The sequence below is a fragment of the Panthera uncia genome (assembly GCF_023721935.1).
Source record: "Panthera uncia isolate 11264 chromosome A1 unlocalized genomic scaffold, Puncia_PCG_1.0 HiC_scaffold_17, whole genome shotgun sequence".
NCBI lineage: Eukaryota > Metazoa > Chordata > Mammalia > Carnivora > Felidae > Panthera > Panthera uncia.
Window position 1 is genome coordinate 136,882,384 of NW_026057577.1, and position 25,576 is coordinate 136,907,959.

The 25,576-nt window shown below is 34.7% G+C and overlaps 1 protein-coding gene and 1 pseudogene across 1 annotated transcript in view; both read left to right on the forward strand.

Moving 5' to 3' along the window:
* The first annotated feature begins 3,401 nt into the window (after positions 1–3,401).
* LOC125935312 (cadherin-18-like) overlaps positions 3,402–25,576 on the forward strand; it is a 35,141-nt gene continuing 12,966 nt past the window's right edge. The window contains exons 1-2 of the mRNA XM_049648924.1: positions 3,402–3,431; positions 4,484–4,778. Of these exons, the coding sequence (XP_049504881.1) occupies positions 3,402–3,431; positions 4,484–4,778 (325 nt within the window). The remainder of the gene's footprint in view (positions 3,432–4,483; positions 4,779–25,576) is intronic.
* LOC125934696 (chromobox protein homolog 3-like) overlaps positions 4,491–25,576 on the forward strand; it is a 34,856-nt pseudogene continuing 13,770 nt past the window's right edge.

The window sequence follows — 25,576 nt, forward strand, 5'->3', positions numbered from 1 at the left end:
ATCTGAAGGATATGGAATTATAGCACTCAGACTTCAGAGATATAGTTTTTTTTTTTTTTTTTTTTTTTTTTATCTTGTACGTTAATACCCTTAATCTGGGGTTCAGGGGATATAATAAACACGTGCTGCCTCCTGTTCTTTTCCCTCTTCCTCCTCGTTCATTAGCTTCCTTCTCTGAGAATACTGATTAAGAAGTTAAAAGTGAAAAACTGAAATTCAACAGGAGGCTTTTGCATGTTGGCAAAGAGCTCTGATGTTTCTGGTTCAACAACCACACCTATTTCCTTACTCTCACCTAATTTCTTAACCTTTTAATTAATTGACATTAGGTATGTGGTTGAACAGAGTACTTCATCACTATTTCTCATGTAACTTTGTTGCATATTAATTGATGCATAATTAAAACTGATGGTTCTGTATTTTTCTTGCACAAGATAGATATGTTAGTTACCAAGAGACTACTATGATTTGAAATGTTTTTTTCCTCTTTACGTCAATTACTTATTAACAGTTCAATTGAATTTTGTTTCATCTACTTATTGTTTGAAATATAACACGTTGTGGAATAAAGGGTGCATAATAAATTTTAATAATATGTATTTCATGTGATCCTTATATTGCATCATTTTATGTGTTGGAAAAATAATCATAGTGGGATTACTATACAATGTTTACTGCTGGCTTCCCCTGGAATGCTGTAAAAATAAGTTTCCTACTCATAAAAAATATATATATAAAATATGTAGTTCAAAATATTATCGTTTTAAGTCAATGACCTATCTTTTTAACATGGCTTGAAGTCTTCACTAAAAGCAACTTTTGAAATTAATTGCTCTGCCATCATCTTCTTAACCTTTTGAAGTTATTCTTCCCTAAGGGATAGAATATTATCTTAGTGAAGAACTCTGTAGTTGGAGTGAAAGCTATAAATTTTTAGGTCCTGATCCGAATGTGGTCCAGGGTGAATAAATAGTTTTCCAGGGGGAACTCATGTGAGTCATATTAGCTTTCCAAGTGCCATAGGTTACTACTTAACATAAGAAAGAGACAATTTATTAAAATCATGCCAGAGAAGTGGTCATTTTGCTTTACTTGGGTGGTTTCATTTTCTTTCTTCATTCTCCTCCCCTTTTCTGTTTTCTAAAGAGTAGTTCATTAACCCTACTTTATTATGTGATCACATACGCGAGCATTGTCCCTTCTTGCTTTAGGACAATATTGTAACATCTGTCCTTCAGCATAAAAAATATCACTCACTTTGCAAAATCTCATGAGTCGGAAAGTATACTGCTACCACTGTGTGTTATAAAACCCTGCCACTGTTTTCTCTCTGTTGTTTCCAAACTGTCTGCCAAAAAGAGTTCAATACTGATGACTAACATCAACTTTGTCTCCCAAATATTTTTACATGTCAATGTACAATATGATGAAAATCTCTCTTAAATAGCATAAGAGCTAGCTCATCTTACAACATCATATTTTGCTGTTGCTAAGTCAGCTCCGTGTCTATATCCAGAGTATTTCTACTGCATGTGTCCTACTTCTGCTTCTTTCCTTTGATGTTTTATTGTTGCCCACACTCAGAGACAACACATTTCTCTCTTGGTTATCCATATTACTTGATTGTCTGCATCAAAGAGCTTCCTGTCCCTATTTTAAGATTACCCCCACTACCACCACCATTCCTGCTCAGCCATTTCATTCATTCATTCACTCACTGATGCATCATCTGTTGCCTTAAAAAAACGAATATAAAACATGCTCTTCCAGATATTAAAGCTCACTTATTAAGCTGATTTTTCTCTATAGCTGGTTTTTCTCTAAGGCTCCATCTCTGTTACAAAGGATGTATTCCAGACCAAACTGAACATTTGGAAATGGGTGTACGATAGATGAGGGGTCATCCTGAGAGTGGGTTACTTTGTTGTTTCACAAATGTTGATCATCCTAATCATATGAGCTATTAATTTGCCTAAATGCTATTGTAGTAGCTTCCCATCAGTGTTAACATGAAAACTAGTCATTCCAAGAGTCAGCTAGGCCCGCTGAGATATTTAAATACTCCATTATTGAAATGATTATCTGCATTATTGAAACACTCAAGATAAGCATTGTCAACACCTTATAAAATTCAAATACATGTTTGCAACATTTTAATGTAACTTCTACTATGTTATCAAATATTATAAATACTGCTAAATTACCATTCACTGATTTTATTGCACGTCTATTTTCAAGTCAGACATAATTTCTGAAATATTTAGGCTAAGTTGTTTGTTAAATATAAACACTTTATGTGGAACCAGATTCAAGTCTTAAAATCTAAAGACATAAAATTACTGACATTTTCTCTCTTACCTGAATTGCTTACCACAACCTACATAAAGCATAGAGTGTGTTATGTTTTTCATAGTGCTTTAAGTTGACAACTTTACTGTTTCTTTTATATACTTTCATTGCAAGTCTACATATATAAGGCCATTCTTTAAATATGACCAACTTTTGTAATACAAACTTTTAACACAAAATGAAATAATATCAAAATAACCTAAGAACATAGAAGAATATAAAAATATATCCTGATGATAAAAGTCAATCATCACCATCGCTGTCTTTCTGAAATTAGATGGTAGAACTACAAGACATTTCCCCAAAAGGGTTTTAATTTCATTATATAGACTTATAATTAATGTATAGTATAACAATAGCTAATAAGACTGTCTAATGTTTCACTTCATAACAAGAGATTTTGAGAAAAGGTTTTAAAACCATTTGTTTAAATGAATTTGTTGCTCTGTTTGGGTCACGGATTAAAGCAAAGTTGGAGACTGAAACAGGCCACTCTGTTGATATTTTGCAGGTGTATCTGCTTCAGAAATGATAAAATTTTCTTCTAGATGCTAAAAAGATATGGCAAGAAACCAAAAGAAATGACTAAATACATTTCCATCCATGCATGCAATTGTCTCCACACAACTCATGCTGCATTCTTCTTTTAGTTGTTAATTTACTAATGAAGTGTGAATCTTTGAAAGCTGTGTTTTTCATACATTGCTAATGCATTTTTATTCATCTTTATAAAAGCTCCAAAAAATCAGTTTTGAAAAGATAATGATTTATGGAATCTTGCTAGGTGATTCCCATCAGAATTTGTCCCTGTTTACGCCTTATGTGTTTTCAAGAAAGATATAAGATTATTTGGGATATGCTACAATTTATATTCAGTTGCCTTCATTTTACCATGGAATAGTCCTTTTGTCATAGTTTATTATATTTTTCTATATTTTCTCTTTTTGAAAACGTCTTCTAAGGGTTCAGAGACTTTAAAATAATCCTTGAAAACTTTCTCTTTATTATGGTAAGAAATCCAAAACTTAGGCGAACAAGGTTATATTTTTTCAATGTTTCCAAGTGTCACAATTGAGCAAAAGGTGAGTAGTTGAGGTTAGGTTACCAGAAAGATGTCATATGAAGGATAACTTCAGATCTCTCAAGAGAAACAATTCTTCAAATAGATGTGTGAGATTTAAGAAAAATTGTGGTTATTTCTAGCTAGAAATATAACAATGGCACTTATTCAAAGATGACAGAAGTTACAATAGATTAAGAAGTATGAATCACATGCAGGTTAAAAGCATTTCCTGACGCTTAAATGACAAAAAAACTGGTTTATAATTATCTTAATATGTATTTACCTTTCTTATTAAATACTTCTTCGCTAGTGAAATGTTCCTTTTGTAATATCTATTGTATAATATTCCACTTTTATTTTAATAAATGAGAATTCATTAGTGTATTTCTATTAGTTACAAATTAGGACCATGTATTGATTAAATCAAGCACTCCTATTTAAATTTTGAGTTAAAGTTTTATAATAATAATAATAAAAAAAATTATTCTGTGTTTTCTTTCATTCTAAATCTGAACAATTAATCTGGAATATATATATTTTTATTTTTTCACATTATAATATTAATTTCTCTATAACAAATAAGTGCCTCTTTTGTGGAAGTTTTTAATAATTTGAATCTCATCCTTCCATATATTCTTTTTTCTTTTTTTTAAATTTTAAGTTTGAAATAAAATGCCAAACAATTAATATAAAAAGTCATTATTCCTGGAAGTATTGCGGGCAACAGTGATTTCCTGGTAATTTATTTATCCAATTCCATTCTGTGTAGTTAATGCAGTGGTGATTTACTAGATGACATCAAGGGTTATTGTTTTTTATTTAATGACTATTGCTTATTAATTTCTCTTAAATTATTGGATTTCTTAGATAGATCATGATAAAAGATATCTATATCAATACCAATTAGAGAAAAACTGCAGAAAAGGAAATGATTATAGCACCATATGGTAGACTGTGAAGGTAAGAAAAGTTATAACCAAACTAAGTTCAAAATTATGGATAATTTTCAGATAACACGACGTGAAGCTGGAATATAATTTCACACTAAAGTATTTCATTTTTATGTGACAGTTGCACTCCAATTCTGACAAAGGCGATGGGTCTGTCAAGTACATCCTTACTGGAGAAGGTGCCGGAACTATATTTATCATCGATGACACCACCGGTGACATCCACTCAACGAAAAGCCTAGACAGAGAGCAGAAGACCCACTATGTGCTTCACGCCCAGGCTATCGACCGACGAACAAACAAGCCTCTTGAGCCCGAGTCCGAGTTCATAATCAAAGTACAAGACATCAATGACAATGCTCCAAAGTTCACAGATGGACCATACATCGTTACTGTGCCTGAAATGTCAGATATGGGTAAGAAAAAGCATTATTCACTTTAGCAGTTAATATAGTTTTGAGAATCCAAATGATCATCTTTTGAAAACCAGTTTTTAACTTTGTGTGTGGGTGTGTGTGTGCGTGGAGAAATCCGAAGAAATTTTGAAACATCTTAATATTTACACGTGGCCTAAAATATTAAAGGATATTGGGTCTAGATGGTGTGTTATTTATTAAAATTAATTTCTCAATGCTAAAGTAGAGGTAATGCTTAAGTATCAAGAAAACATCATTAATGGGGAGACATCGGCAATTCTTGCTTAATTGACAGGGTTTTTTAGTCATGTAAATTCTTTATTTATATTGCTACAGAGATATCAACATACTCAAGGTGACAGTTTGCATAAATAAAAATAGACACCGTAATGTTTGAGATATTTTACTCCATGTCTTTTAAGATTGCGGTTTATGGGGGGGTGGAAGGGAGGGGAGGGTGGGTGATGGGTATTGAGGAGGGCACCTTTTGGAATGAGCACTGGGTGCTGTATGGAAACCAATTTGACAATAAACTTCATATATTGAAAAAAAAGGAAATATAAAAAGAGATTGCAGTTTATGACCCAATTATAACAGCATTAAAAATGTAAATAATAGCTACATTATTCAATAAATTTTTTTAGATACTCATAAGCATTTACAAAGCTTATTTATCTTAAAACGTAAAACAACCCTTAAAGGATTTTTTCCTTTTTGCCTCTGATGTAGCTAACAGTTGATGTCAGACACTTAAATCTTAGTTGCCATCAAGTGTAGACTCAGTTGAATCCATAGAAGTTTTGATCAGGGGCGAAGAGGAAATTGGATATTTTGAATGTTGACTGTGAGTTCTGCAGAAAATCTAAAATCGATTAGCCCAAAACAACCAGTTAGCTTCGCCAGGACTGGAGACTACAAGTCGTCAAAGCAGTTGTGGTAATGATCACTGAAACAGCATCAAGGAGTATTTATTGAGCACTTACTATATGTCAGGCATTGCATGCCATGTGTAATAATTCCATGCTTGTATCATCATGGACAAGGGCGACATTGTGGTTCTCCTTTTACAGAAGATGAAATTGATACATAGAATTAAATAATTTGCCCAAGATCACATGGTTAGTAAGAAGTGAACCTAGAAAAGATTTCTAAGACAGACAGAGGTTCAGCTCTTAAGTTCCAAATTTTTTAAATATAGTTACAAATTTAAAACCTGGTTTAAGCTATTTATGGAATAATTATAAGAAAAATAGAGTATGTTCCAGAATCTGTACAGCTTATTGAGACAGGGGTGGGGGTCTCCTTCTTGCCATATGGGGATAGATTTGATGTTATTTTGTTTTTGTTTAAAGGATTGGGTTCAGGGATAGCTACATACCATAAGGAAGAAAATTCATCCTAAATTGCCTGAGTAAGGGAATAGACATTTATTTATGCTAGAAATCTAATCTTTAGGGAGTCCAACGAGAATATGCTTTTGAAAAAAAAATCCCTAACACCTCCAAAATATGTACATTAGATACATATAGTGTGAATAAAGACAACGGACAGTTTCCAGGTAGATATGTGTGCCAAAAGTTGAAAAATCTTTGTGACACAGATGGCTGGAGAGTGAAGCAAATGAAAGTGTTAAGAAATGGAAAGTAACCCCATTAACTGAGCTAAAGAGTGGGGCTCAGGTGGAGGACCAGATGTACTCGTGATGCTGACACAATTGAAATAGTGTGATTTTCTCCACACTTGAGGACAAGGTAAATGGGAAATAAATCAATGATTAAACTCTAAAAAACCTAAAACTTTGAATCTGCTAATGAAAACACAAGAACTAAAAAAATAAAATAAAATAAAGAAGTAGACGAAGGACTTTTCAACGTAAGATAAGAATGCAATAACCAATAATCAAGAAGACATGAATTTAAATGAGTAAGCATTTGAAAACATAGCCATCAAATAATAAAACTAATCTGAATCAAAAGAAAAATGAACTGAAATACTTAAAAACCTTCATGGCGGACAGAGGACTATTTTGTATTACATAAGAATATTTTTTTAATAACAAAAAATTCATTAGAACCAAATAAGAAAATGGGGAAATCCCATTAGCAGGAGAGTCACAAGAAAAAGAAACATGTTAATTATCCACAGAAAAAACTCAAATTTCACTAGTAATTTAAGAAACCACAAAGGAGGAGGAGAAACCAGTGTTCACCTACCAAAGTATGCAAGCCTGATAATTCGCAAAGTTGTTAAAGTTGCAGGACGGTTAGCAGAAAGGTGAATTCCCATAGTTTGTTTTCTGTTGTTTTGTTTTGGATGGCAATTTAACAATATCTTTCAACATTTTAAGGAGAACATATCCGTTTGTTGGACAATCTCTATTATAGAGAACTATTTTATGGATGTGTTCAGATGGTTATACAAAGATATATGTGAAAGGATGCCCATTATGGTATTATTCATAATAATACACTTAAGGTCCACTAATAAGGAAGTTTTCAAATCAATGACTCTTCAAACATATACAGATTTCTTATGTAGCCTTAAAATGAATGAATTTGCATGTATATACATGCTGAAGATCTATATTGTTTTAGTGAGAAAAAAAGTTTTCAGAAAGGCATGTGGAATAAGCTACAGTTTATTCTAGAAAATAAGGATGTGTTGTGCAGTATATGGGCACATAGGGCATATCTGAAAGAAGCCCACATAGTGGTAAGGGTGATTACTTCTAAAAACGGGTTGTGGGCTTTATTTGCTATGAGAGTAATGCATTCTTCTTTATTAGAAACTACATATACATATAGATGTTATTTATAGAGTGATAATAAAAACTGAAATGCAGGCTTGTGATAAAAACATTTATGTTTAAAAAACATTTATGGTGCCTGATAAAATCATTGTTTTTATCATATACTCATTACTTAATTTGTGGATCATCCTGTCATAAGAAAAAAAAATCTACTGTTTTGTATCTCTTTAATTCTTGAGAGAGAGAGAGAGGAAATAAAGGCATTTTATGTGCTAAGAACTGATAGTGGCTAGTAATAAAATGTTAAAAAAATGGAAGGAAGGAAGGAAGGAAGGAAGGAAGGAAGGAAGGAAGGAAGGAGAAACATGTCCTTAAATTTGAACAGGCTACAGACATATAAACGGAAAATTTAAACATAGTGTGTGATTAGCAAAAATATAAGGGAACCATAAAGTGGAAAGTCCAGCTTGCAAACTTAGAGAAGACGTCCTCAAATAATTTTACATAGTGTGCATGGGTTTGTAAATAGACAAGGGAAAAATTAAAAGGGCATTACACATAGAAGACACAATAATGGAAAATACTCTTTACTCTTATCTTCCCTATGGGTTTATGGTCTACTTAGGGTTGTATGTGTACATGCGTGAGTGTGTGTGTATGTTGTTAAGGGGGAAATTAACAGGATTGTCGTACAAATGATGAATTCCTTTCACAGCGCAGCAGACTATGCTATGAGAATACAGAGAAGGCAGCACACGAGATGTCCTGAGTGTGCAAGTATTTATCAGATTACTGTTTCTTGTACATCTATAGTACTAAGGGATGATCAGGGAGCCCTCTGACTATGCTGTGTGCTATGTGACCACTGAGCAAAGCACAATGTGGTTGTATGATTCTTGTCAGTGGGTAATAATCAGCAGACAAAGTCTGCGGCATTCTGAGTGGTTTCATAAAGAAATATACAAAACAAACTAGAGTGGTTGTCACTGCATGTTTTTCAATGTGATGTTTTTCTTTACCTCTTTGGTTTATATCGTTGAGTTTCAGCTATTACATAGGGAATCACCTCTCTCTACATCAGAGTTTTTCAACCTTGCCACTAATTGATGTATGAGACTGGATGATTCTTTGCTGTTCTGTGTATTATAGGATATTCAGTGGCATCCCTGGCTTCCAAACTTTATATGCTTAGTACCCTCCCTTCTGTTACCACCATATCACAGTGTCTTTAGACATTGCCAAATGCTCTCAAATCCCCCCCTCTGGGGGGGTACTTTTTTAAAGCATTTCAAAATAGAAACATGAATTGGAGAATATGATATTTGTTAAATTTATAGTCACTTCCAAAGAGAATCTCATATGGTTACAATGTTCAGATCATATATTTTATGACCAAAAATGATTCTATCTGCTTAGGTCAACAATTTTCATGTTTTTTTCCTTAAATGTTTATTTATTTTGAGAGAGAGAGAGAGAAGGAGAGAGCGAGAGAGAAAAAAAAAAAACAAAAACAAAACAAAAAAAAAAAAAAACCAAAACACACACAAGCCAGGGAGGGGCAGAGAGAAGGAGAGAAAATCCCAAGCAGGCTCTGTGCTGACAGTAGAGAGCCTGATGAGGGGCTCAAACTCACGAACCCTGAGATCAGGACCTGAGCCGAAATCAAGAGTCAGAGGCTTAACAGACTGAGCCACCCTGGAGCCCCAGCAATTTTCATGTTTAATATTAATTGCCATATTCAAATGCACTATATTGTGAAAATAATGAGGTATACCACTGAATAAAGTTAGGTCGTTTGTGCTTATAGAAAAGAAGTATAACAGTGTGGCTCCTTGAGAGTCATTATGACTGTCATTTTTAAAAGAAAATCTACTTGTTGTGTTATAGCATTGATTTAGAAAAGGACCATTTGCGTTGTGATGAATTCCTTGTAAGCTACTGGCTATCATATTGCAATTTTTTTTTTTTTTTTTACTTACCGAAAAATGTGACAAAGTGAACAAAGTGAACACGGGTGGACAGAATAACAAAATATTCTAGAGGGTAAAATGTAACTCAAACGGGCCCATGAAGACACTCGCACACACTTTATCAATGTAAATGAACAATTACTTCACTTTTTTCTCTAATGTGCTGCACATTATCATGCCAGTGATGATTATTTTACTACCTTCTAGCAATTATTCTATAGAATAATTGTCTTCTTTGTCCTTTAAACAACTTTAAAGAAGCATTTCTTTAATTTAGATTTTCTGTAACTTTATTAAATGCCTACATTCTTCAGAACTGAGACCTAAGAGGATGAAATCAAAAAGTTAATACTGATTGTTGTGGCGCAAAAAGGACACTCACTATGAGATGAAATTATACCTGCCTTTGGAATCAGCAGTCTACTGCATGTGTGGCATTTTAGAAATGGAAGTAGGATAAATAGGATTGTGCTTGGAAACATCATTGCCATTCTCAGAAAGGCCACGATAAGGGTCTTAAGACATTTAGTGAGGCTAAAATAGCATATTGTTATTAAAAAGCTGGTAAAGGTGTTTTGATTATATAACTTGATAAATCTCTTTAAAGAAATAATTAAAACTATAATTTTAAAATAATAATTGAAAACAATAATTTCATCTTTTCTATTTTTATAGATACATACCCAAATTTATGCAATTATAATTTTCCTTTCACTGAGAAGTAGGTTTTAGTACAAATTTTGATTGTTTTGCAGTCACTCTAAATTTTCAAAAGTAATTACTCTCTATGTAGAAAATTTTCAAGGAAAACCATACTATATCACAACGCAATTTTCCTGAAAGTAAATTTCACATCTTTTTTTTTCCCACAAAAATTGTATAAATCTTTCCCTCTACACTCTTCTGTGTACTGATGAAAAGATACCTATAAGTAAAAATCACCTAATAATATGTAATATATTGTAACACATTATAGAAATAATACATTTTAATTTCTGGAAGATAGAACACAATGTTTCATATTTTATTCAGATTATAAGTATGTAATTTATAAACCTTAACCTCAATGGAGCACTGATTCTTAGTTTGGCACATAGAGAAAAGATATGAAATTTACTGCATGACCCTTAAACTCCACAAGGCCATGTCCTTGGAGATGTACTAAAACATCCTAATCTTTTTCATGTCTTTGTTCCTCTACAATCTCTAACTCCCAGGCCTATTTCCATTTGCAGCTGTGTTCTTTGTTGCAGGGCAACACGAAGAGACACCAGCTGTGCTTACTTTATTGCACTGCTTGTTGGGGGACTGATTTAGTTCTGGCCAAACATCTTGGGAGCTTCACTCTGGATATCTTCCAGGATTCTAGTAGCCATTTTAAAATCATTACCCTGGGGCTTAACTTCAGAATGAGATAATTTCAGTGAAATGAGGCTGGCACTGCTGTTCTACATGCTAAATTAAAAGTGCATATGAGGAGTCACATTGAACAACTAATGAAGTGGAAATTGGGAAGAAAATTCTAAGTTTCATAACTTTTTTCCCCTCATAACTTTTCCCTTGTGTCAGTTAGCTTGTGTTTGGTAACAAATAAACCCACAACTTAGTGGCTCAAAACAGCATCCATTTAACAGTGAACTATGAGAAGGATATAAATTAAGAAAACAATCCCATTTACTATAGCATAAAAAGACTAAAATACTAAGGAATGTATTTAAGAAGGTGAAAAATTTGTATACTAAAATCTGTAATAATTAGTAAAATAAATTGGAGAGGACACAAATAAATGAAAAGGTATCCCATGTTCATGGATCAGAAGAATTAATATTGTTTAAGTGTCCATTCTGTCTAAAGTGATCTACAGATTCAATGCAATCCCTAGCAAAATGTCAGTGGCAGTTTTCACAAAAATAGAATAAACAATACTAATATTTTTATGGAACCTAAAAAGATTCCCTGATAGCCAAAGCAATCTTGGAAAAGAAGAACAAAGCTAGAGGCATCACACTTCCTGATTGCAAGCCATATTACAAAGCTATAGTAATCAAAACAGTTTAGTATTGGCATAAAAGCAGACACTTAGATCAATGGAATAGGAAGAGAGCTGAGAAATATTCATGTAAATATGGCCAATTATTGACAAAGGAACCAAGAATATATAATGGGTAAATTTCTCCATTTACTCTTTATGAAAATAGACTAGACTTGGAATTCCCCTCTTAAAATTGATCAATTTATAATAGAAAATACTTTGCTGGAATAATTTTTTCACCATAAATTGGACTCAAGTCACGAAACTTAAATCTTCACATCATGTTTTTAAAAATATATTTAAAGAGTGATTTTCTTGTGTATACCCCTCAGTGTAGGAAAGTGAAATACAAAGCAAACCAATTAGAATTTTGACAATTCTAGATGCAACTTGTGTGCATGTAATGGTAAAAAGTATAATAGGTGTAATTTCCATAGTGGCCAATGGAAATTGTTATATAAATTGACCTTGGAGCTTAACATGTCTCTTGGTGGAGATAATGCTTTAAAAAAATAAATCAGCACAACTTAAATTTCTTACTAAAAGTAATCTTAGAGCATCCTTATTATTTTGTCACTTACCACCTTGCCTTATAAATGACTTTAAACTTGTATGCTATTTTACTGGCCTCTTGGTTCTTTAACATATTATTTCTTTAATTTCTTTGTCATAAAGCATTACAAACATAATGGGCAGTAAAGAAACTATATATAAAATAAAAACAAACTATATATATATATATTTTTATAGAGGTGGGGAGTTATTATTCCATATGATATTTTCCCTGTATTGTTATCATTTATTCATGAATATAGTTTCCAATTAAAATCATTCTTATTTTTCACAGAAGTTCACTAGTATTTTACATAAATTCATCCTAAAAATGACCAATTGTTTTGTTTCCTCCTCTCTTCCTCCCTCCCTCCCTTTCTTCCTTCCTTCCTTCCTTCCTTCCTTCCTTCCTTCCTTCCTTCTTACTGGAAGAATAGACCTAACCAAAAATCTCATACTAAATACTTTCCATTAGTTAATTATCACTGATAATCTTAATTAATGTATGCCCTTACCCCTATATTTTAACAAAAGCACGTGATTTGAAATCATTATAAAATTTTATAAATTAAAAAAAAAAAGATATGTGTGTGAAATCAATGTATCAGGGCATATGCTCTTGAAATCTCTTTCTCAAATCGTACACGTGCAAAAAATGCAGCCTCAGGTTTAACTGAACTTGACTCCTAATTCTATTATGAATTTCATATTTCTTTTTTGAGAATCACACCATTTTGGGTGATTCATTTTTTAGGAATCATATACAGAGTGAAGGAACAGTGACCCAGGATAGAGTAAAGACAGAGCAATCAGGTATGAATGTTCAGTGTTCAGGTGTAGAGAGAAGTGTCAGCCTGAGGTTTGGTAGGCCCTGCTCCTAGGTACAGAATAAATGCATAGCAATCAACTATATGTAGAAGGAAGTGATCAGGAATTGGGTAAAAACACTGCAATCAGATATAACTAGGAGACAGAGTAATGAGGCATAGACAGAAGGCAGAGTGATCAGGTAGAGAGGTCACAGTGAGGAAGAAGAATGTTTGTGCCGGTATCGATTCCTGCTGCCATCTGTCAGATATCTTTGTACCCACTAGTTTTCAGTGATCAGTCAGTCCTTCATTGGCAGGGCTCCCTGCTGTCTCATTTGTAAGTCCTCTTGAGATCAACTGGGTTTCTCTTGGATACATTTCATTTCCCTCCTTAGTAAATGGGGAATATTATTCTTGCTCCCTTCTACCGGTAAGGAGAGAACTCAGAAGTTCAGGCTAGTCCCTTTTTTGCCTGCACAAGCCAAGTGGCCTCTTTAAATCTTCTGCTGCCGTGTCGCCTCAAAGCGCCTCTTCTGCAGAAGAGGGCACTAGTCTGAAAGCTGATCACAGCATTGCAAGTACATAGCAAGAAATAAGCACACACACAAACATAAGCAGATTTGATGGCTTCTGTTTTATTCAGCTGTGTGTGGCCATTTGTTATGTAGCGATAAAAAATACAACCAAGTAGAAAAGTCTAAATTTGCATGAAAGAGCAATGTAGAATGTCACGTGGTTATCGAAATTATATTTGTTTAGTTGGCATGGAAATATTCATGACGTATTATTAGGTGCAAAAGAAGCTGCAAGGTGTTCTCTTTAGTATATACATAATTACATGATAGACATTTGAATACACCAAGATAAAACTATGGAAAGACATACAATACGCTATTAAGATTGCTTTTCTAAAGGGAAATGACACCGCATTTGTATTTATTTTTCTTACTAAGATCATGCTGTACTTCTCTGATTTAAAATACTCAGTTTATCACCGAGGCATAATTTAAACTGTTCTGTCTGATATATCTCCCTTTGGCATGTCAAAGAGGATATTCAAAAAAGAAACCATAAATATTTCAAAAAGAAACCATAACAACAAGATAGAGTAACAAAAATGAGTAAGAGATGCTGAAAATTCCTGGAGCGTTGAAAACATTGAAAATTGAATAGGGGAAAAGAGGTCAGATTTATAACCCTGAGGATTAAAGGTGAAAATTGTTCTACCCATGAAAGCCCTAGGAGATTCAAAAACACAGACCGACCTGGGGAAGTCACACAGGCAACTTAATAAATTAAAGCTTTTATAACAAGAAAGACTTTTTTCAATCTCATCTGTGCATACAAAGAAAATGTGTTTCTATTCTATTGTAAAGCCGTTGCTGATTTCCCCCTAAATACTTAGGGGTATTGGAACATGGGAATGAAGCAGAAAATAGCTTTCAGAGAACGGAAATTCCCTATCAGGGAGGAACAACAATAAAAAAAGAGTAAAAGAGATTTACCAGGGGGCAAATGTTACAGTCCCTTCTGATGGAAGTCATTCTTCTCCTTTGGGGGACACAAAAGTCCTTGACCCACTGGGCACCCATCCAGCCACACTTATTTAGAGGTAGCATTCCTATTTTAAAGGGTAAGCATCAACTCAATTTCTGTTTTAACTTTAAAATTTTTCAGCTTTATTGAGTTATAGTTGACCAAAGGAATTTTATTTATTTAAGGTGTGCAACTTCATATTTTTGATGTATGTGTTCACTATGACAAGATCACCATGATCAAGCTGATTAACATATTCATCATCTCAGTCAACATTGCCTGCCTTCTTCCCTCCCTCCCTCTCCCCCTCCCTCCCTCCCTCCCTCTCCCCCTCCCTCCCTCCATCCCTCCATCCCTCCATCCCTCCCTCCCTCCATCCCTCTCTTCCTCCTTCCTCCCTCCCTTCCTTCTTCCTTCCTTCTTCCTTCCTTCCTTCCTTCCTTCCTTCCTTCCTTCCTTCCTTCCTTCCCTCCTTCCTGTGATGAGAATGCAAGATCCATGTTGTTAGAAAATTTCAAATATACAATATAGTATTGTTAACTATATAGTCACCATGCTGTTTTCTAAATCTACAGAAACTATTCATCTTGAATAACTGATATTTTATACCATGTGACCACCATCTCCCCATTTCCCCTCACTCCATAGCCCCTGGAAACTATCATTCTACTATCTGCTTTGTGAGTTTGAGTATTTCAGATTCCACATTTAAGTAAGATAATATATCTGGCGTTGTGTGCCTGGCTTATTTCCCTTAACATAATCACCTCCAGTTTTACCTACGTTGTTGTAAATGGCAGGATTTCCTTCTTCCTTAAAGCTGAATAATCTTCCAATATATATTCCATATATTTTTGCTTGTTTCACATTTTCTTTAGTCATTTGTTTTTTGATGGACATTTAGACATTGAAGTTGTTTCTATATCTTGCCTGTTGTAATTAATTCTGCAGTGACAGGAGAGTGAAAATATCTCTTTCACATATAGTGATTTCATTCACTTTGGATTTATTTACATACTCAGAAGTGGGATAACTGGATCATATGATAGTTCTTGTAAATTGTTGAGGAAACTTTACACTGTGTTTTTTTTTTAATATAATGGCTATACCAATTTACATTCCCACCAACAGTGTCCAGTGGTCCATTTTCTTCCCACCCCTGCCAACACTTATCTTTTATCTTTCTTATAATAGTCATTCTAACAGATGTGAAGTCATATCTCATTAAGCTTTTCATTTACGTTTCCTTGATGATTAGTGACATCGAACAGCAGTGTACCCATTAGCCATTTGTATTTCTTTTGAAAAACATCTATTTAGATCCTTTGCATTTTTTAAAGATTGGATTACTTGATTTTTGTTTGTTTGTTTTTTGTTTGCTTGTTTTGCTATTGAGATGTATCAGTTTCTTTTAGATTTTGGATATTAAGTCCTTATTAAAAATAAAGTTTGCAAACATTTTCTCCTATTTCCAGGGTTGTCTTTTTACTGTTGACTGTTTTCTATGCTGTGCAGAAGCTTTTTACCTTGATGCAGTTCCATTTGTCTATTTTTATTTTGTTTTCTGTGTTTTGGTGCCATATCCAGAAAATCATTGCCAAGACCGATTTCAAGCAGTTATCTCTATGTTTTCTCCTACATTTCTCCTGTTTCTTTATTCCGTCTCTCTCTCTCTCTCTCTCTCTCTCTCTCTCTCTCTCTCTCTATATATATATATAGATAGATAGATGTCTGTTTTTATACTATTTTGATTATTGTGGCTTTGTAATATATTATGAAATCAAAGTGTGATGCCCCCAGTTTCGTTCTTTTTGCTTATTTGTTTTGACTATTAAGGGTCTTTTGTGTTTCCATATGAATTTAGAGGTTTTGATAAGGATTTTATTGAATCTGTGCATCACTTTGGGTGTTGGGGACATTCAAAAAATATTAATTCAACTCATTTTTAAACACAAAAGACAGGAGTTAAAATAAAAAAAAAATTGAATAATTATCCATTACAGAGAAACAAAGATAATTCAGATAAAATAGAAAAATTTAAATTAAAAATCTAATTTGCTGACACTGAAATCTGAGATTTTACTGCATTCATTAAACAGGAGTAGACTGAAATGAAGAGTAACGTTTTCAAGGAACAAAAAAAAAATCGATTTCTAAAATCAGGGGTGCCTGGGGTGGCTTAGTCGATTAAGCATCCAAGTCTTGATTTCAGCTTGGCTCATGATCTTGTAGTTTGTGAGTTCAAGCCTCTTATCAGGCTCTGTGCTGACAGCATGGAGCCTCTTGAGATTCTCTCTCCCCCTCTCTCTCTGCCCCTCCCTGTTCTCTCTTTCTCTCTCACTCAAAAAATAAATAAACTAAAAACAAATTTAATAAGAAAATAATAAATAGAGTAAGATGCCGAAATTAAAACAAATAATAATCAGTGGCCTGAATGATGTGATGGTCAAAGCTGAAGATTAAGTTGGTGATCTAGCAAATAAAGCCAGGGACATCTTACTTTGTGTAGTGCAAACAAGACAAAGTGGAATCTCCTGAGCCACCCAGGTGCCCCTACCCCCGCACACACAAAGAATATATTGAACAAAAGAAAACCTGAGTTTTCAACTTGAAAAAATGTAAATAAGCACCAAGCAAGAAAACTAATTAATTAACTAATTTGAGAACCCACATTCAAATTTCCTTGGATAATGAAATTTTAAAATGTAATGTAAAAAAAGAGATAAGTTTTGGGGTACCTGGGTGGCTCAGTTGGTTGAGCATCTGACTTCAGCTCAGGGCATGACCTTGTGGTTCATGAGTTGGTGCCCCACATGGACTTACTGCTGTCAGTGCAGACCTGGCTTCAGATCCTCTGTCCCCCTTGTCTCTGCCCCTCCCCAACTCGTGCTCTCTAAAAAAAAAAAAAAAAAAAAAAAAAAAACAGAGAGAGAGAGAAGTGTTTAAGGACAAATATTTCTCTGAATTACAGTTTTCATGAGCAAAGATACAAATGAAAAAGACAATGGAAAACTGTATAAAAATTCTTTCATTGCAGCATCATGATTATCAATAAAATATTAGAGAAAATAATTTTTCTGATATGAAAATACTTAGAAAATTTCAGACATGGAAAGACTAGGAAAAATCAACAACCATATCTACTGCCAAAGCATGAATATACTAGAAGTATTTATTATTAAGAACTTTAGCAAATTACTAAACTACACAGTATTTCTAGAAAGAAGGATATTTGGATTTAGAAAATGAGTAGAAAATATGCCATATGACTTAAGAACTGTGAAAAATCATTTGATCTTGATTCTGTTAACATTCTCATTTTTGTGATAAAAGCTTAGAAATCTAGACATTTTCATTTCACATTATTCAAGTCACATTAATGGGTTTTGCAGAGAATAATTTTTGTGTCATCAAATAGTGCTTACTCTTGACTTTTGAAAATAATTTATGGACCTAAGGTAAGACCAACAAAATGAGAATGAGCAAAGGCTATTTACTCAGAGTTTGCTATAACAAGACCATTAACCAAAATCACTCACTTGCATTTTTGCAGAGACTCCAAAGCAGGCCGAAGAGTTGGAAAGGTTTATAGTGAACCAAAGAGAAAGTTTTGAGTATGCCATGATTGGAGGGGTTGCCATAGAGAAACTGTAGGTGGGTGACCTAGGAGCAGAGCATCGTATATGATTGGAAGGGGAGAAAGGTGTAGAGAAATTGCAAGTTATTGATTAAGTTCTGGCCATTTGGGGCTGGATGTTATTATTTGACTTCCTGGATTGTTGGTAAGGTGAATCATTTAACTTCCTAGACATATGACTTACGGAGAATAAGTAGCCTGGTTCCTGGGCTGGTTATTGTAGATAATGGGTTGTTTTCTTGGGCTGTTTGCTACAAACTGTGAGTCAGAGTTCTGTTTTAATTTATGGTCTCAACGTTGCCCATTTATATACAGTCTCTCAAATAAAACCTTAGAAAAAGCATAAAAGATGTAATATAATGTATACCATCAAAGAAAGCCATAGAAAATCATAAGTCATGATATACTATATACCACATAGACTTAAATCATGTAACTGACAAAAATTATGAGTGAAAAGGTGATAAATTATACATATTTTCTCCAAAATCATTAGGAGCATACTATTTGCTACCTAAAATTATTGAAGTAAAATATAGCATTACTTAATTTTAATTATTAATTGAAACTAATAATGTAAAGGGTGCCTGGATAGCTCAGTGGGTTAACCATCTGACTTCAGCTCAGGTTATGATCTCACAGTTTGTGAGTTTGAGCACCACATCAGGCTCTGTGCTGACAACTGGGAGCTTAGAGCCTGGTTCAGATTCTGTCTCCCTTTCTCTCTGACCATCCCCCACTTGTGTTCTCTCTCTCTCTCTCTCTCTCTCTCTCTCTCTCTCTCTCTCTCAAAAATAAATGAATAAACAAAAAGTAAATAAATAAAATTAATAATGTAATTAAATTGCATGATGCAAGAGGTGTTGGGAGGTAATTGTGATGCAATGAATCCTTCATGTTTAATTATGGTATAGCAATGAATAATTTTCAGTTGTGATACAATCAGAGAATTTTAAATTATAATGAAAGAACAAGCAGTAGGACAAAGAGTTGGTATACCCAAACGGTGGATCTGGTGAGAGTGAGCATAGAAACTAAGAAGTAAAGAGGCTTCTAATTATATATATGCACATTTTTTTCTAGTTTATTTTGGGGGGGGCTACTTTAAAAATATACAGATTAGGGGCACCTTGGTGGCTCAGTCAGATGAGCATCTGACTCTTGATTTAGGCTCAGGTCTTGATCCCAGGGTCATGGGATCAATCCCCACATTGGGCTCTGCCCTGAGAGTGGAGCCTATTTTAAGGTTCTCTCTCTTTCCCTCTGTCCACTTTCCCTGCTTGTGCTCTCTCTCTAAAATTAAAACTATAGGGGCGCCTGGGTGGCTCAGTTGGTTGGGCGGCCGACTTCGGCTGAGGTCATGATCTCGCGGTCTGTGAGTTCGAGCCCCGCGTCGGGCTCTGTGCTGACAGCTCAGAGCCTGGAGCCTGTTTCAGATTCTGTGTCTCCCTCTCTCTCTGACCCTCCCCCGTTCATGCTCTGTCTCTCTCTGTCTCAAAAATAAATAAACGTTAAAAATAAATAAATAAATAAATAAATAAATAAAATTAAATATATATATACATTTGCATATATGAAGATTTAATATAATGAAAATTCACCTGAAATAATATTGCACTATTCAGAACAATGCTCAATTTAGTAAAAATTTTTATTTTTCAAATAGTATTTTCTCTACTGAAAATTAAAGCAATTTATAGATATAATTTCTAATGTTTGATAAGAAACTGATATTAAATCCACAGCAGTGCAATGAGCTTAATTAGCACATCTGCTAAATTAAAGAAACGACTGGTGAACTCTTTGAGAAATATTGAAGTTTTTAATTATGTGTGTATATATATATTAAATTTTCATGCATATATGAACATTTTCTCCACTTCAAAAAACAATTTTCTCTCAAAATCTCATAATTTTATTTTGCATAGAATGAACAACTCTCTGAAGTACGTATTTGTCAGATTCCCATATGTTGACTAATTTAACGTTTGAATGCAAAGAACACAGATTTTCATTTAAAAGTACTCACTGTATTAGAATTGAGTACAGAACCTAACCTTTGTATCTGGTCAAGTATAGTCGTTACTCAGAAAAGCAATGCAAGGTAGCTGGGGAGAGACCCGTTAATACCGAATGTATCACACAGAGTTTAAGCAGGAAAACAAAATCCACTGTTAATTAGATCAAGAGCAGGAATCACATATGTGGAATAAGTTACAAAAATGAAAGAGGTAAAAAACCAACCAAGTTGCAGGTCATGAGGCAACCAGCGAAGGAGTCCTGTATCCCTAGGGCTAGAAGGGTAGTGTTACCTGACCCTAGGAGCTGGGCTTTGTTGCATGGATCCGGGGAAGAAGGGAGCTCAGAGGGGGCTGAAACCATTGCAGAAGCGCACACTGCCAGAGATACCACCCTAAGCAGAAAGAGGGAGGGAGGGTGGCGGGGAGGTAGACAGAACGGAAATAGGCACACCTTTCCTTCTGCATTGCAGTTTTCCTCTAGTCCCCACCTTTGTTTAGGTGGTAAGGAAGATTCTAGAAGGGCACAGCAGTCTTGTCAGTACCTGGAGATTACTTCTGCTAAGTAGTCCAGACACATCTTTATGTTACAAGATGTCTTTATTGAATTGGCCTTTCACCATGTAGGCAGAGGGTAGAAATTTAATGCTACCTCTCCCCCAAATAGATGAAGTTGGATGGCCATTACATACCATAAAGGAAACACGCAATCACACACACACACACACACACACACACACACACACAGACACACACACACAAAGGTGAAGACACTGTAACTAATGAACTGAATGGAACCATTAAACTCCATCATGACTGGTTGGAGAAATAGATGGTAGAGGAAAGAATGTCACATATCAACACAGATAAGACCAGGCTTGAATTCCGCCTTTTCTAAATGTCAGCTACACAACCTTTTTGGACCTCAATGCCCTCATCTGTAAAATGGCATTAAATGTAATTTTCTCAGTAGATTGATCTAATTATTCAATTAAATGACAGAGGGATACCTGGGTGGCTCAGTGGGTCAAGCGTCTGACTTCGGCTCAGATCATGATCTCACAGTTTGTGGGTTTGAGCCCCGCATCGGGCTCTGTGCTAACAATTCAGAATCTGGAGCCTGCTTCAGATTCTGTGTCTACCTCTCTCTCTGCCCCTCCCCTGCTCACACTCTGTCTCTCTCAGAAATAAAGAAACCTAAAAAAATTAAATGTCATAGAGCAGAGTGTTTTTCATATAATTGGTACTAAATTCATGTTATTTCCTGAATTATTATTCTTTTTCTTTTTAAGGAATATACAATAAAATTTACTTGAATAATGTGCAATTTCACATGATGCAGTTCCATAAAAGGGATCTAATTGAAAGTACACAAAACTTATGATGGCCATGATTTAAAATATGCAGTTACAGGGATACCTGTGTAGCTCAGTCTATTAAGCATCTAACTCTTGATTTCAGCTCAGGTCATGATCTCACTGTTTTGGATTTGAGCCCTGTGTCAGGCTTTGGGCTGACAGCACAGAGCCTGCTTCAGATTCTGTCTCCCCCGCTCTCTCTGCCCCTCCCGTACTCACACTCCTCTTCCTTCTCTCCCCCTCTCTCTCAAAAATAAATACATAAACTTTTAAAAAAAAATAATACACAGTTACAATAGTGATTTTTGTTTTGGTACCAGATGTTTCAGAAGTGTTCTTGCAGAAAGATTTTTTAAAAATCCAATGACTCCTGGGTGAATACTCAAAGCTTTATCAAATTACACAATGGCTGGAATCCTGTGTTATTGCTCTGTTGGTAAAATTACAGTCCTCCTGTGTAGAATGAAATTTTAGTTGTATCTTGATGACTATTGCTTTTCCACACTCCCTGGAAAAATCTTCTGAGAATTAAGCCCTAAGAGATTCCTTCAGAGAGATTCTCTGCCTACATAAATCCTTAGCTTATTTTTACTCAGAGTTCTTGCTCAACATTGATTCACTTGATATTTTAACAGAGCTGTGAACCCTGACGAATCATGCATAACGATTTGCAATCTCAGAGAATATTTGCTTGTATTAAAATGCCTTATTAAATATTTCAGATTGGTCTTTAGAGACTTTCAAAAAGTCCACTCTTTCTGCTTGATATGTAACTTTCTAAAATGTGTGCTATTTATAAAGCTGTAGTACAAAAAAGAAACCAAATGAAAAGAGTGACACAGAGCAATTCCCAAAGGAAACAAGGCTTAATTTTTATTGCAGAAAAGATATCTTGAAAGCTTTTTTATGTACTTTAATCTATTTTTTTTCAAATTTGTATAAAACATCAGCTGAAAGGTACTAATCCCTAGCATGGGAACGGTTAAGTATGTGCCACAGGAAATATTTAAGATGAAAATTTTGTGCACTAAATAGCCAGTGAAGCTTTAAAAAGCTTTTGTGGTTTTTTTAAATAGGAAATAGTTGTAAAATTAAAGCTTATAAAGCACTTTTAAAGTTTTCTTTGATTAGAAGCCAGTTATAAACAGAAGGGGCTACCCGTTGAATATATATTGACCAATATATAATAATTTCTAGAAAAAATAGATTATTTTAATATTGTAGAATAATGGAATTTTTGTCATCACTTCATATATTTTCATTTGGAAATACAGCATTGTAAAGAATAATATTTTTCCACTATGCATATAATTGGAGGACATAGTATGAATAAAGGAATTGAATTGTCCAATGTGGGATACCCTTCTTAGAATAAATACTGATTTGTTTTCTCTTTTTAACCAGGAAGAAAAACTCTTCATTAACATAACCAATATATCTCATTAATTTACTTAAAAAATGCCAAAATGTATATCACTAGTAGTGCCTAATGTTTTAAAAAAATCAGACACCATTAATTTCTACCTAATTTTATCAACTTGTGAGAATAACTTTTATTGTATCTCATTTATGATATAGCTGGTATCACATAGCATAGGGAATTACCATCTTTGTGTGTGTGTGTGTGTGTGTGTGTGTGCGCGCGCGTGCGCATCTGTGACTTGTAACTTTAGATTCTTTGACAGATTCAGTTAAAGAACACCTGTAAATCCTGAGAATAAATGTAATTTCTTCCCACTGCCACTGTAACACATTTTATTAGTTTGCTAAGGCTCCTGTAAGAAAGTACTGGCAAGCCAAGCGACTTAAACAACAAAACAAATTTTGTTTCCCTGGTTCTCAAAACTAGAAGTCTGAGGACTAAAGTGTTAGCAGGGTCATGTTTCCTCCTAAAGTACTGGAAAGAGATTTGTCCCAAGCCTCCCCTTCAGCTTCTAGTGCTTTGCTGGAAATTTTTTCCTTTCAGTGCTTGTTTAAGAATCACCCCAATATCTGTCTTCATCTTCATGTAAAGTACTCTGTGTGCGTGCGTGTGTGTGTTTCCACATTCCCCATTTTTATAAGGACACCAGTCGTATTAGAGTAGTAGGACTTTATCTTAATTAATTATTCCTACAGTGACCCTATTTCCAAATAAGATGGCCATGACGTCCTGGAGTCTAGAACTTCAACACATGAACGTTCAAGGGAACCAATTCAACTCATAACAGACACCCTGAAGGGTTCTATTTTTTAGGTTATCTATTTTTTAATGAAAAAAAAAGTGTTTTTTTTCCTAATGTAAAAGAACTCCCAAAAGCACTTAATGGTTCTTAAAATATCGCCATCTAGGTTTCAGATACGTAAGAAAGTAAGATATGTATATATTTTTCTTTGGGCCTGAAACTTCCCTACCAATTCTCCTTTTAAGAAATCCTTGAGCAATTGGGCAAGGGACTTATTTTCCATCCTTGCTATTTATTTTGACCCTTACTGCATCAGGGGCAGGCTGATTTTTGGTTGGGCTATATGCTGTACATATACGTGTGTTCCCTTCAGCCACCAATCTGTGTATGAAGAGTGGTGTCCTCATACCTTCAGATGCCACCAAAGTAGAGTGATACAGGTAATTTCCTCTCCCTTGCTTCATGCACATTAGAATTGCCCAACACCTATGAGACCTACTCTGTAGAGATGTGTATAACTGTTAATGGCCATACATTTTGACCAGGATATAAGGTTATTATATTTGCTTTTTCTTCCCAGGATCCCTTCTCTGCTCATTTCTTGGTGCTACTTTAAACCATCACTTACATAATACCAGCAGGCTACCCTTCTTTCTTTTCTTTCTCCTTTTCTTATTGTTCTTTATTTCACTTGTCACTCCATTCATGCCTTTCAGCTTTCATGTAACAAGACTGAACTTTTATAGACACTTTAAGCCAAGCAGAAGAATTTTTTTTCTTTTTTTCTTTTTTCTTTTTTTTTTTTTTTTTTTTTTTTTTTGTCATGTGGTGACCCAGCCTATTACCACAAATGAGCTGTGATCTTGCACAATTTGTCTTTATCAGATTTCTCTATGGAATGGTTGACTGGGGACTGTTTTTAAGACATTAAAAACTGTTTAAAACCTGAATAACTATTGCAAGGCCAGAGCAAATTTTAAAATCTGAGGATTTTATAAGTGTGGCTGCTTAAAAGATGACTATTTTTTTAAATTCTTTTAATGTTTATTTATTTTTGAAAGACAGAGAGAGCGAGACAGAGCACGAGCTGGGGAAGGGCAGAGAGAGAGTAAGACACAGAATCCGAAGCAGGCTTCAGGCCCTGAGCTGTTTGCACAGAGCCCGATGTGGGGCTCGAACCCACCAACTGCAGAGATCATGACCTGAGCCAAAATTGGACGCTTAAACAACTGAACCACCCAGGTGCCCCAAAGATGACTATTATTCTAATATTTTCTATCTATACTCTTCTCTCCTATCTGAATCTCAGTAACCCCTATCTGCCAGGTGCCATCAGCATTTTTCCTATCAGATCAAAGATTTGACTGATATAATTTTATAACACGTTAGCCACATCGTGGGCTTTTTACAGAACTTGTCTGGGCACTTACTACGTATTTCATTTTTTTTTTCAGTGTGGCTCCAACAAAAATGGCTCCTAAACCTACTTTTATTTGTAGACTTATTTATTTGGAGATTGGTATTCTCTGAACAGGTTGGAGAGATAAATATGAAGTATTCAACGAATTTTGTGACATCACAGAAAAACTCATTAACACTCTATAAGCATCATACTAATAATTAGAACTAGGAGTGAAAGAGGCAGTGAACAAACTCACTCCTCTAAGTGTAATGGAGCTAGGACGTGCAGTGTTGCAATGAGGAAAATCATGGTGCCCACACAAGCCTAAACAAGGCTTTCTAAGAGTGGAATACCATTGAAGCAAGGGAATGGTTTTGTCTTTCATTTGAACTTTTAATTGTGAGATTATGGATTCACATGCAGCCATTAGAAATGATATGGACAGGGGCTCCTGGGGGGCTCAGTCGGTTGAGGGTCCAACTTCGGCTCAGGTCATGATCTCATGGTTCATTGGTTAGAGCCCCGCGTTGAGCTCTGTGCTGACAGCTCAGAGCCTGGAGCCTGCTTCTA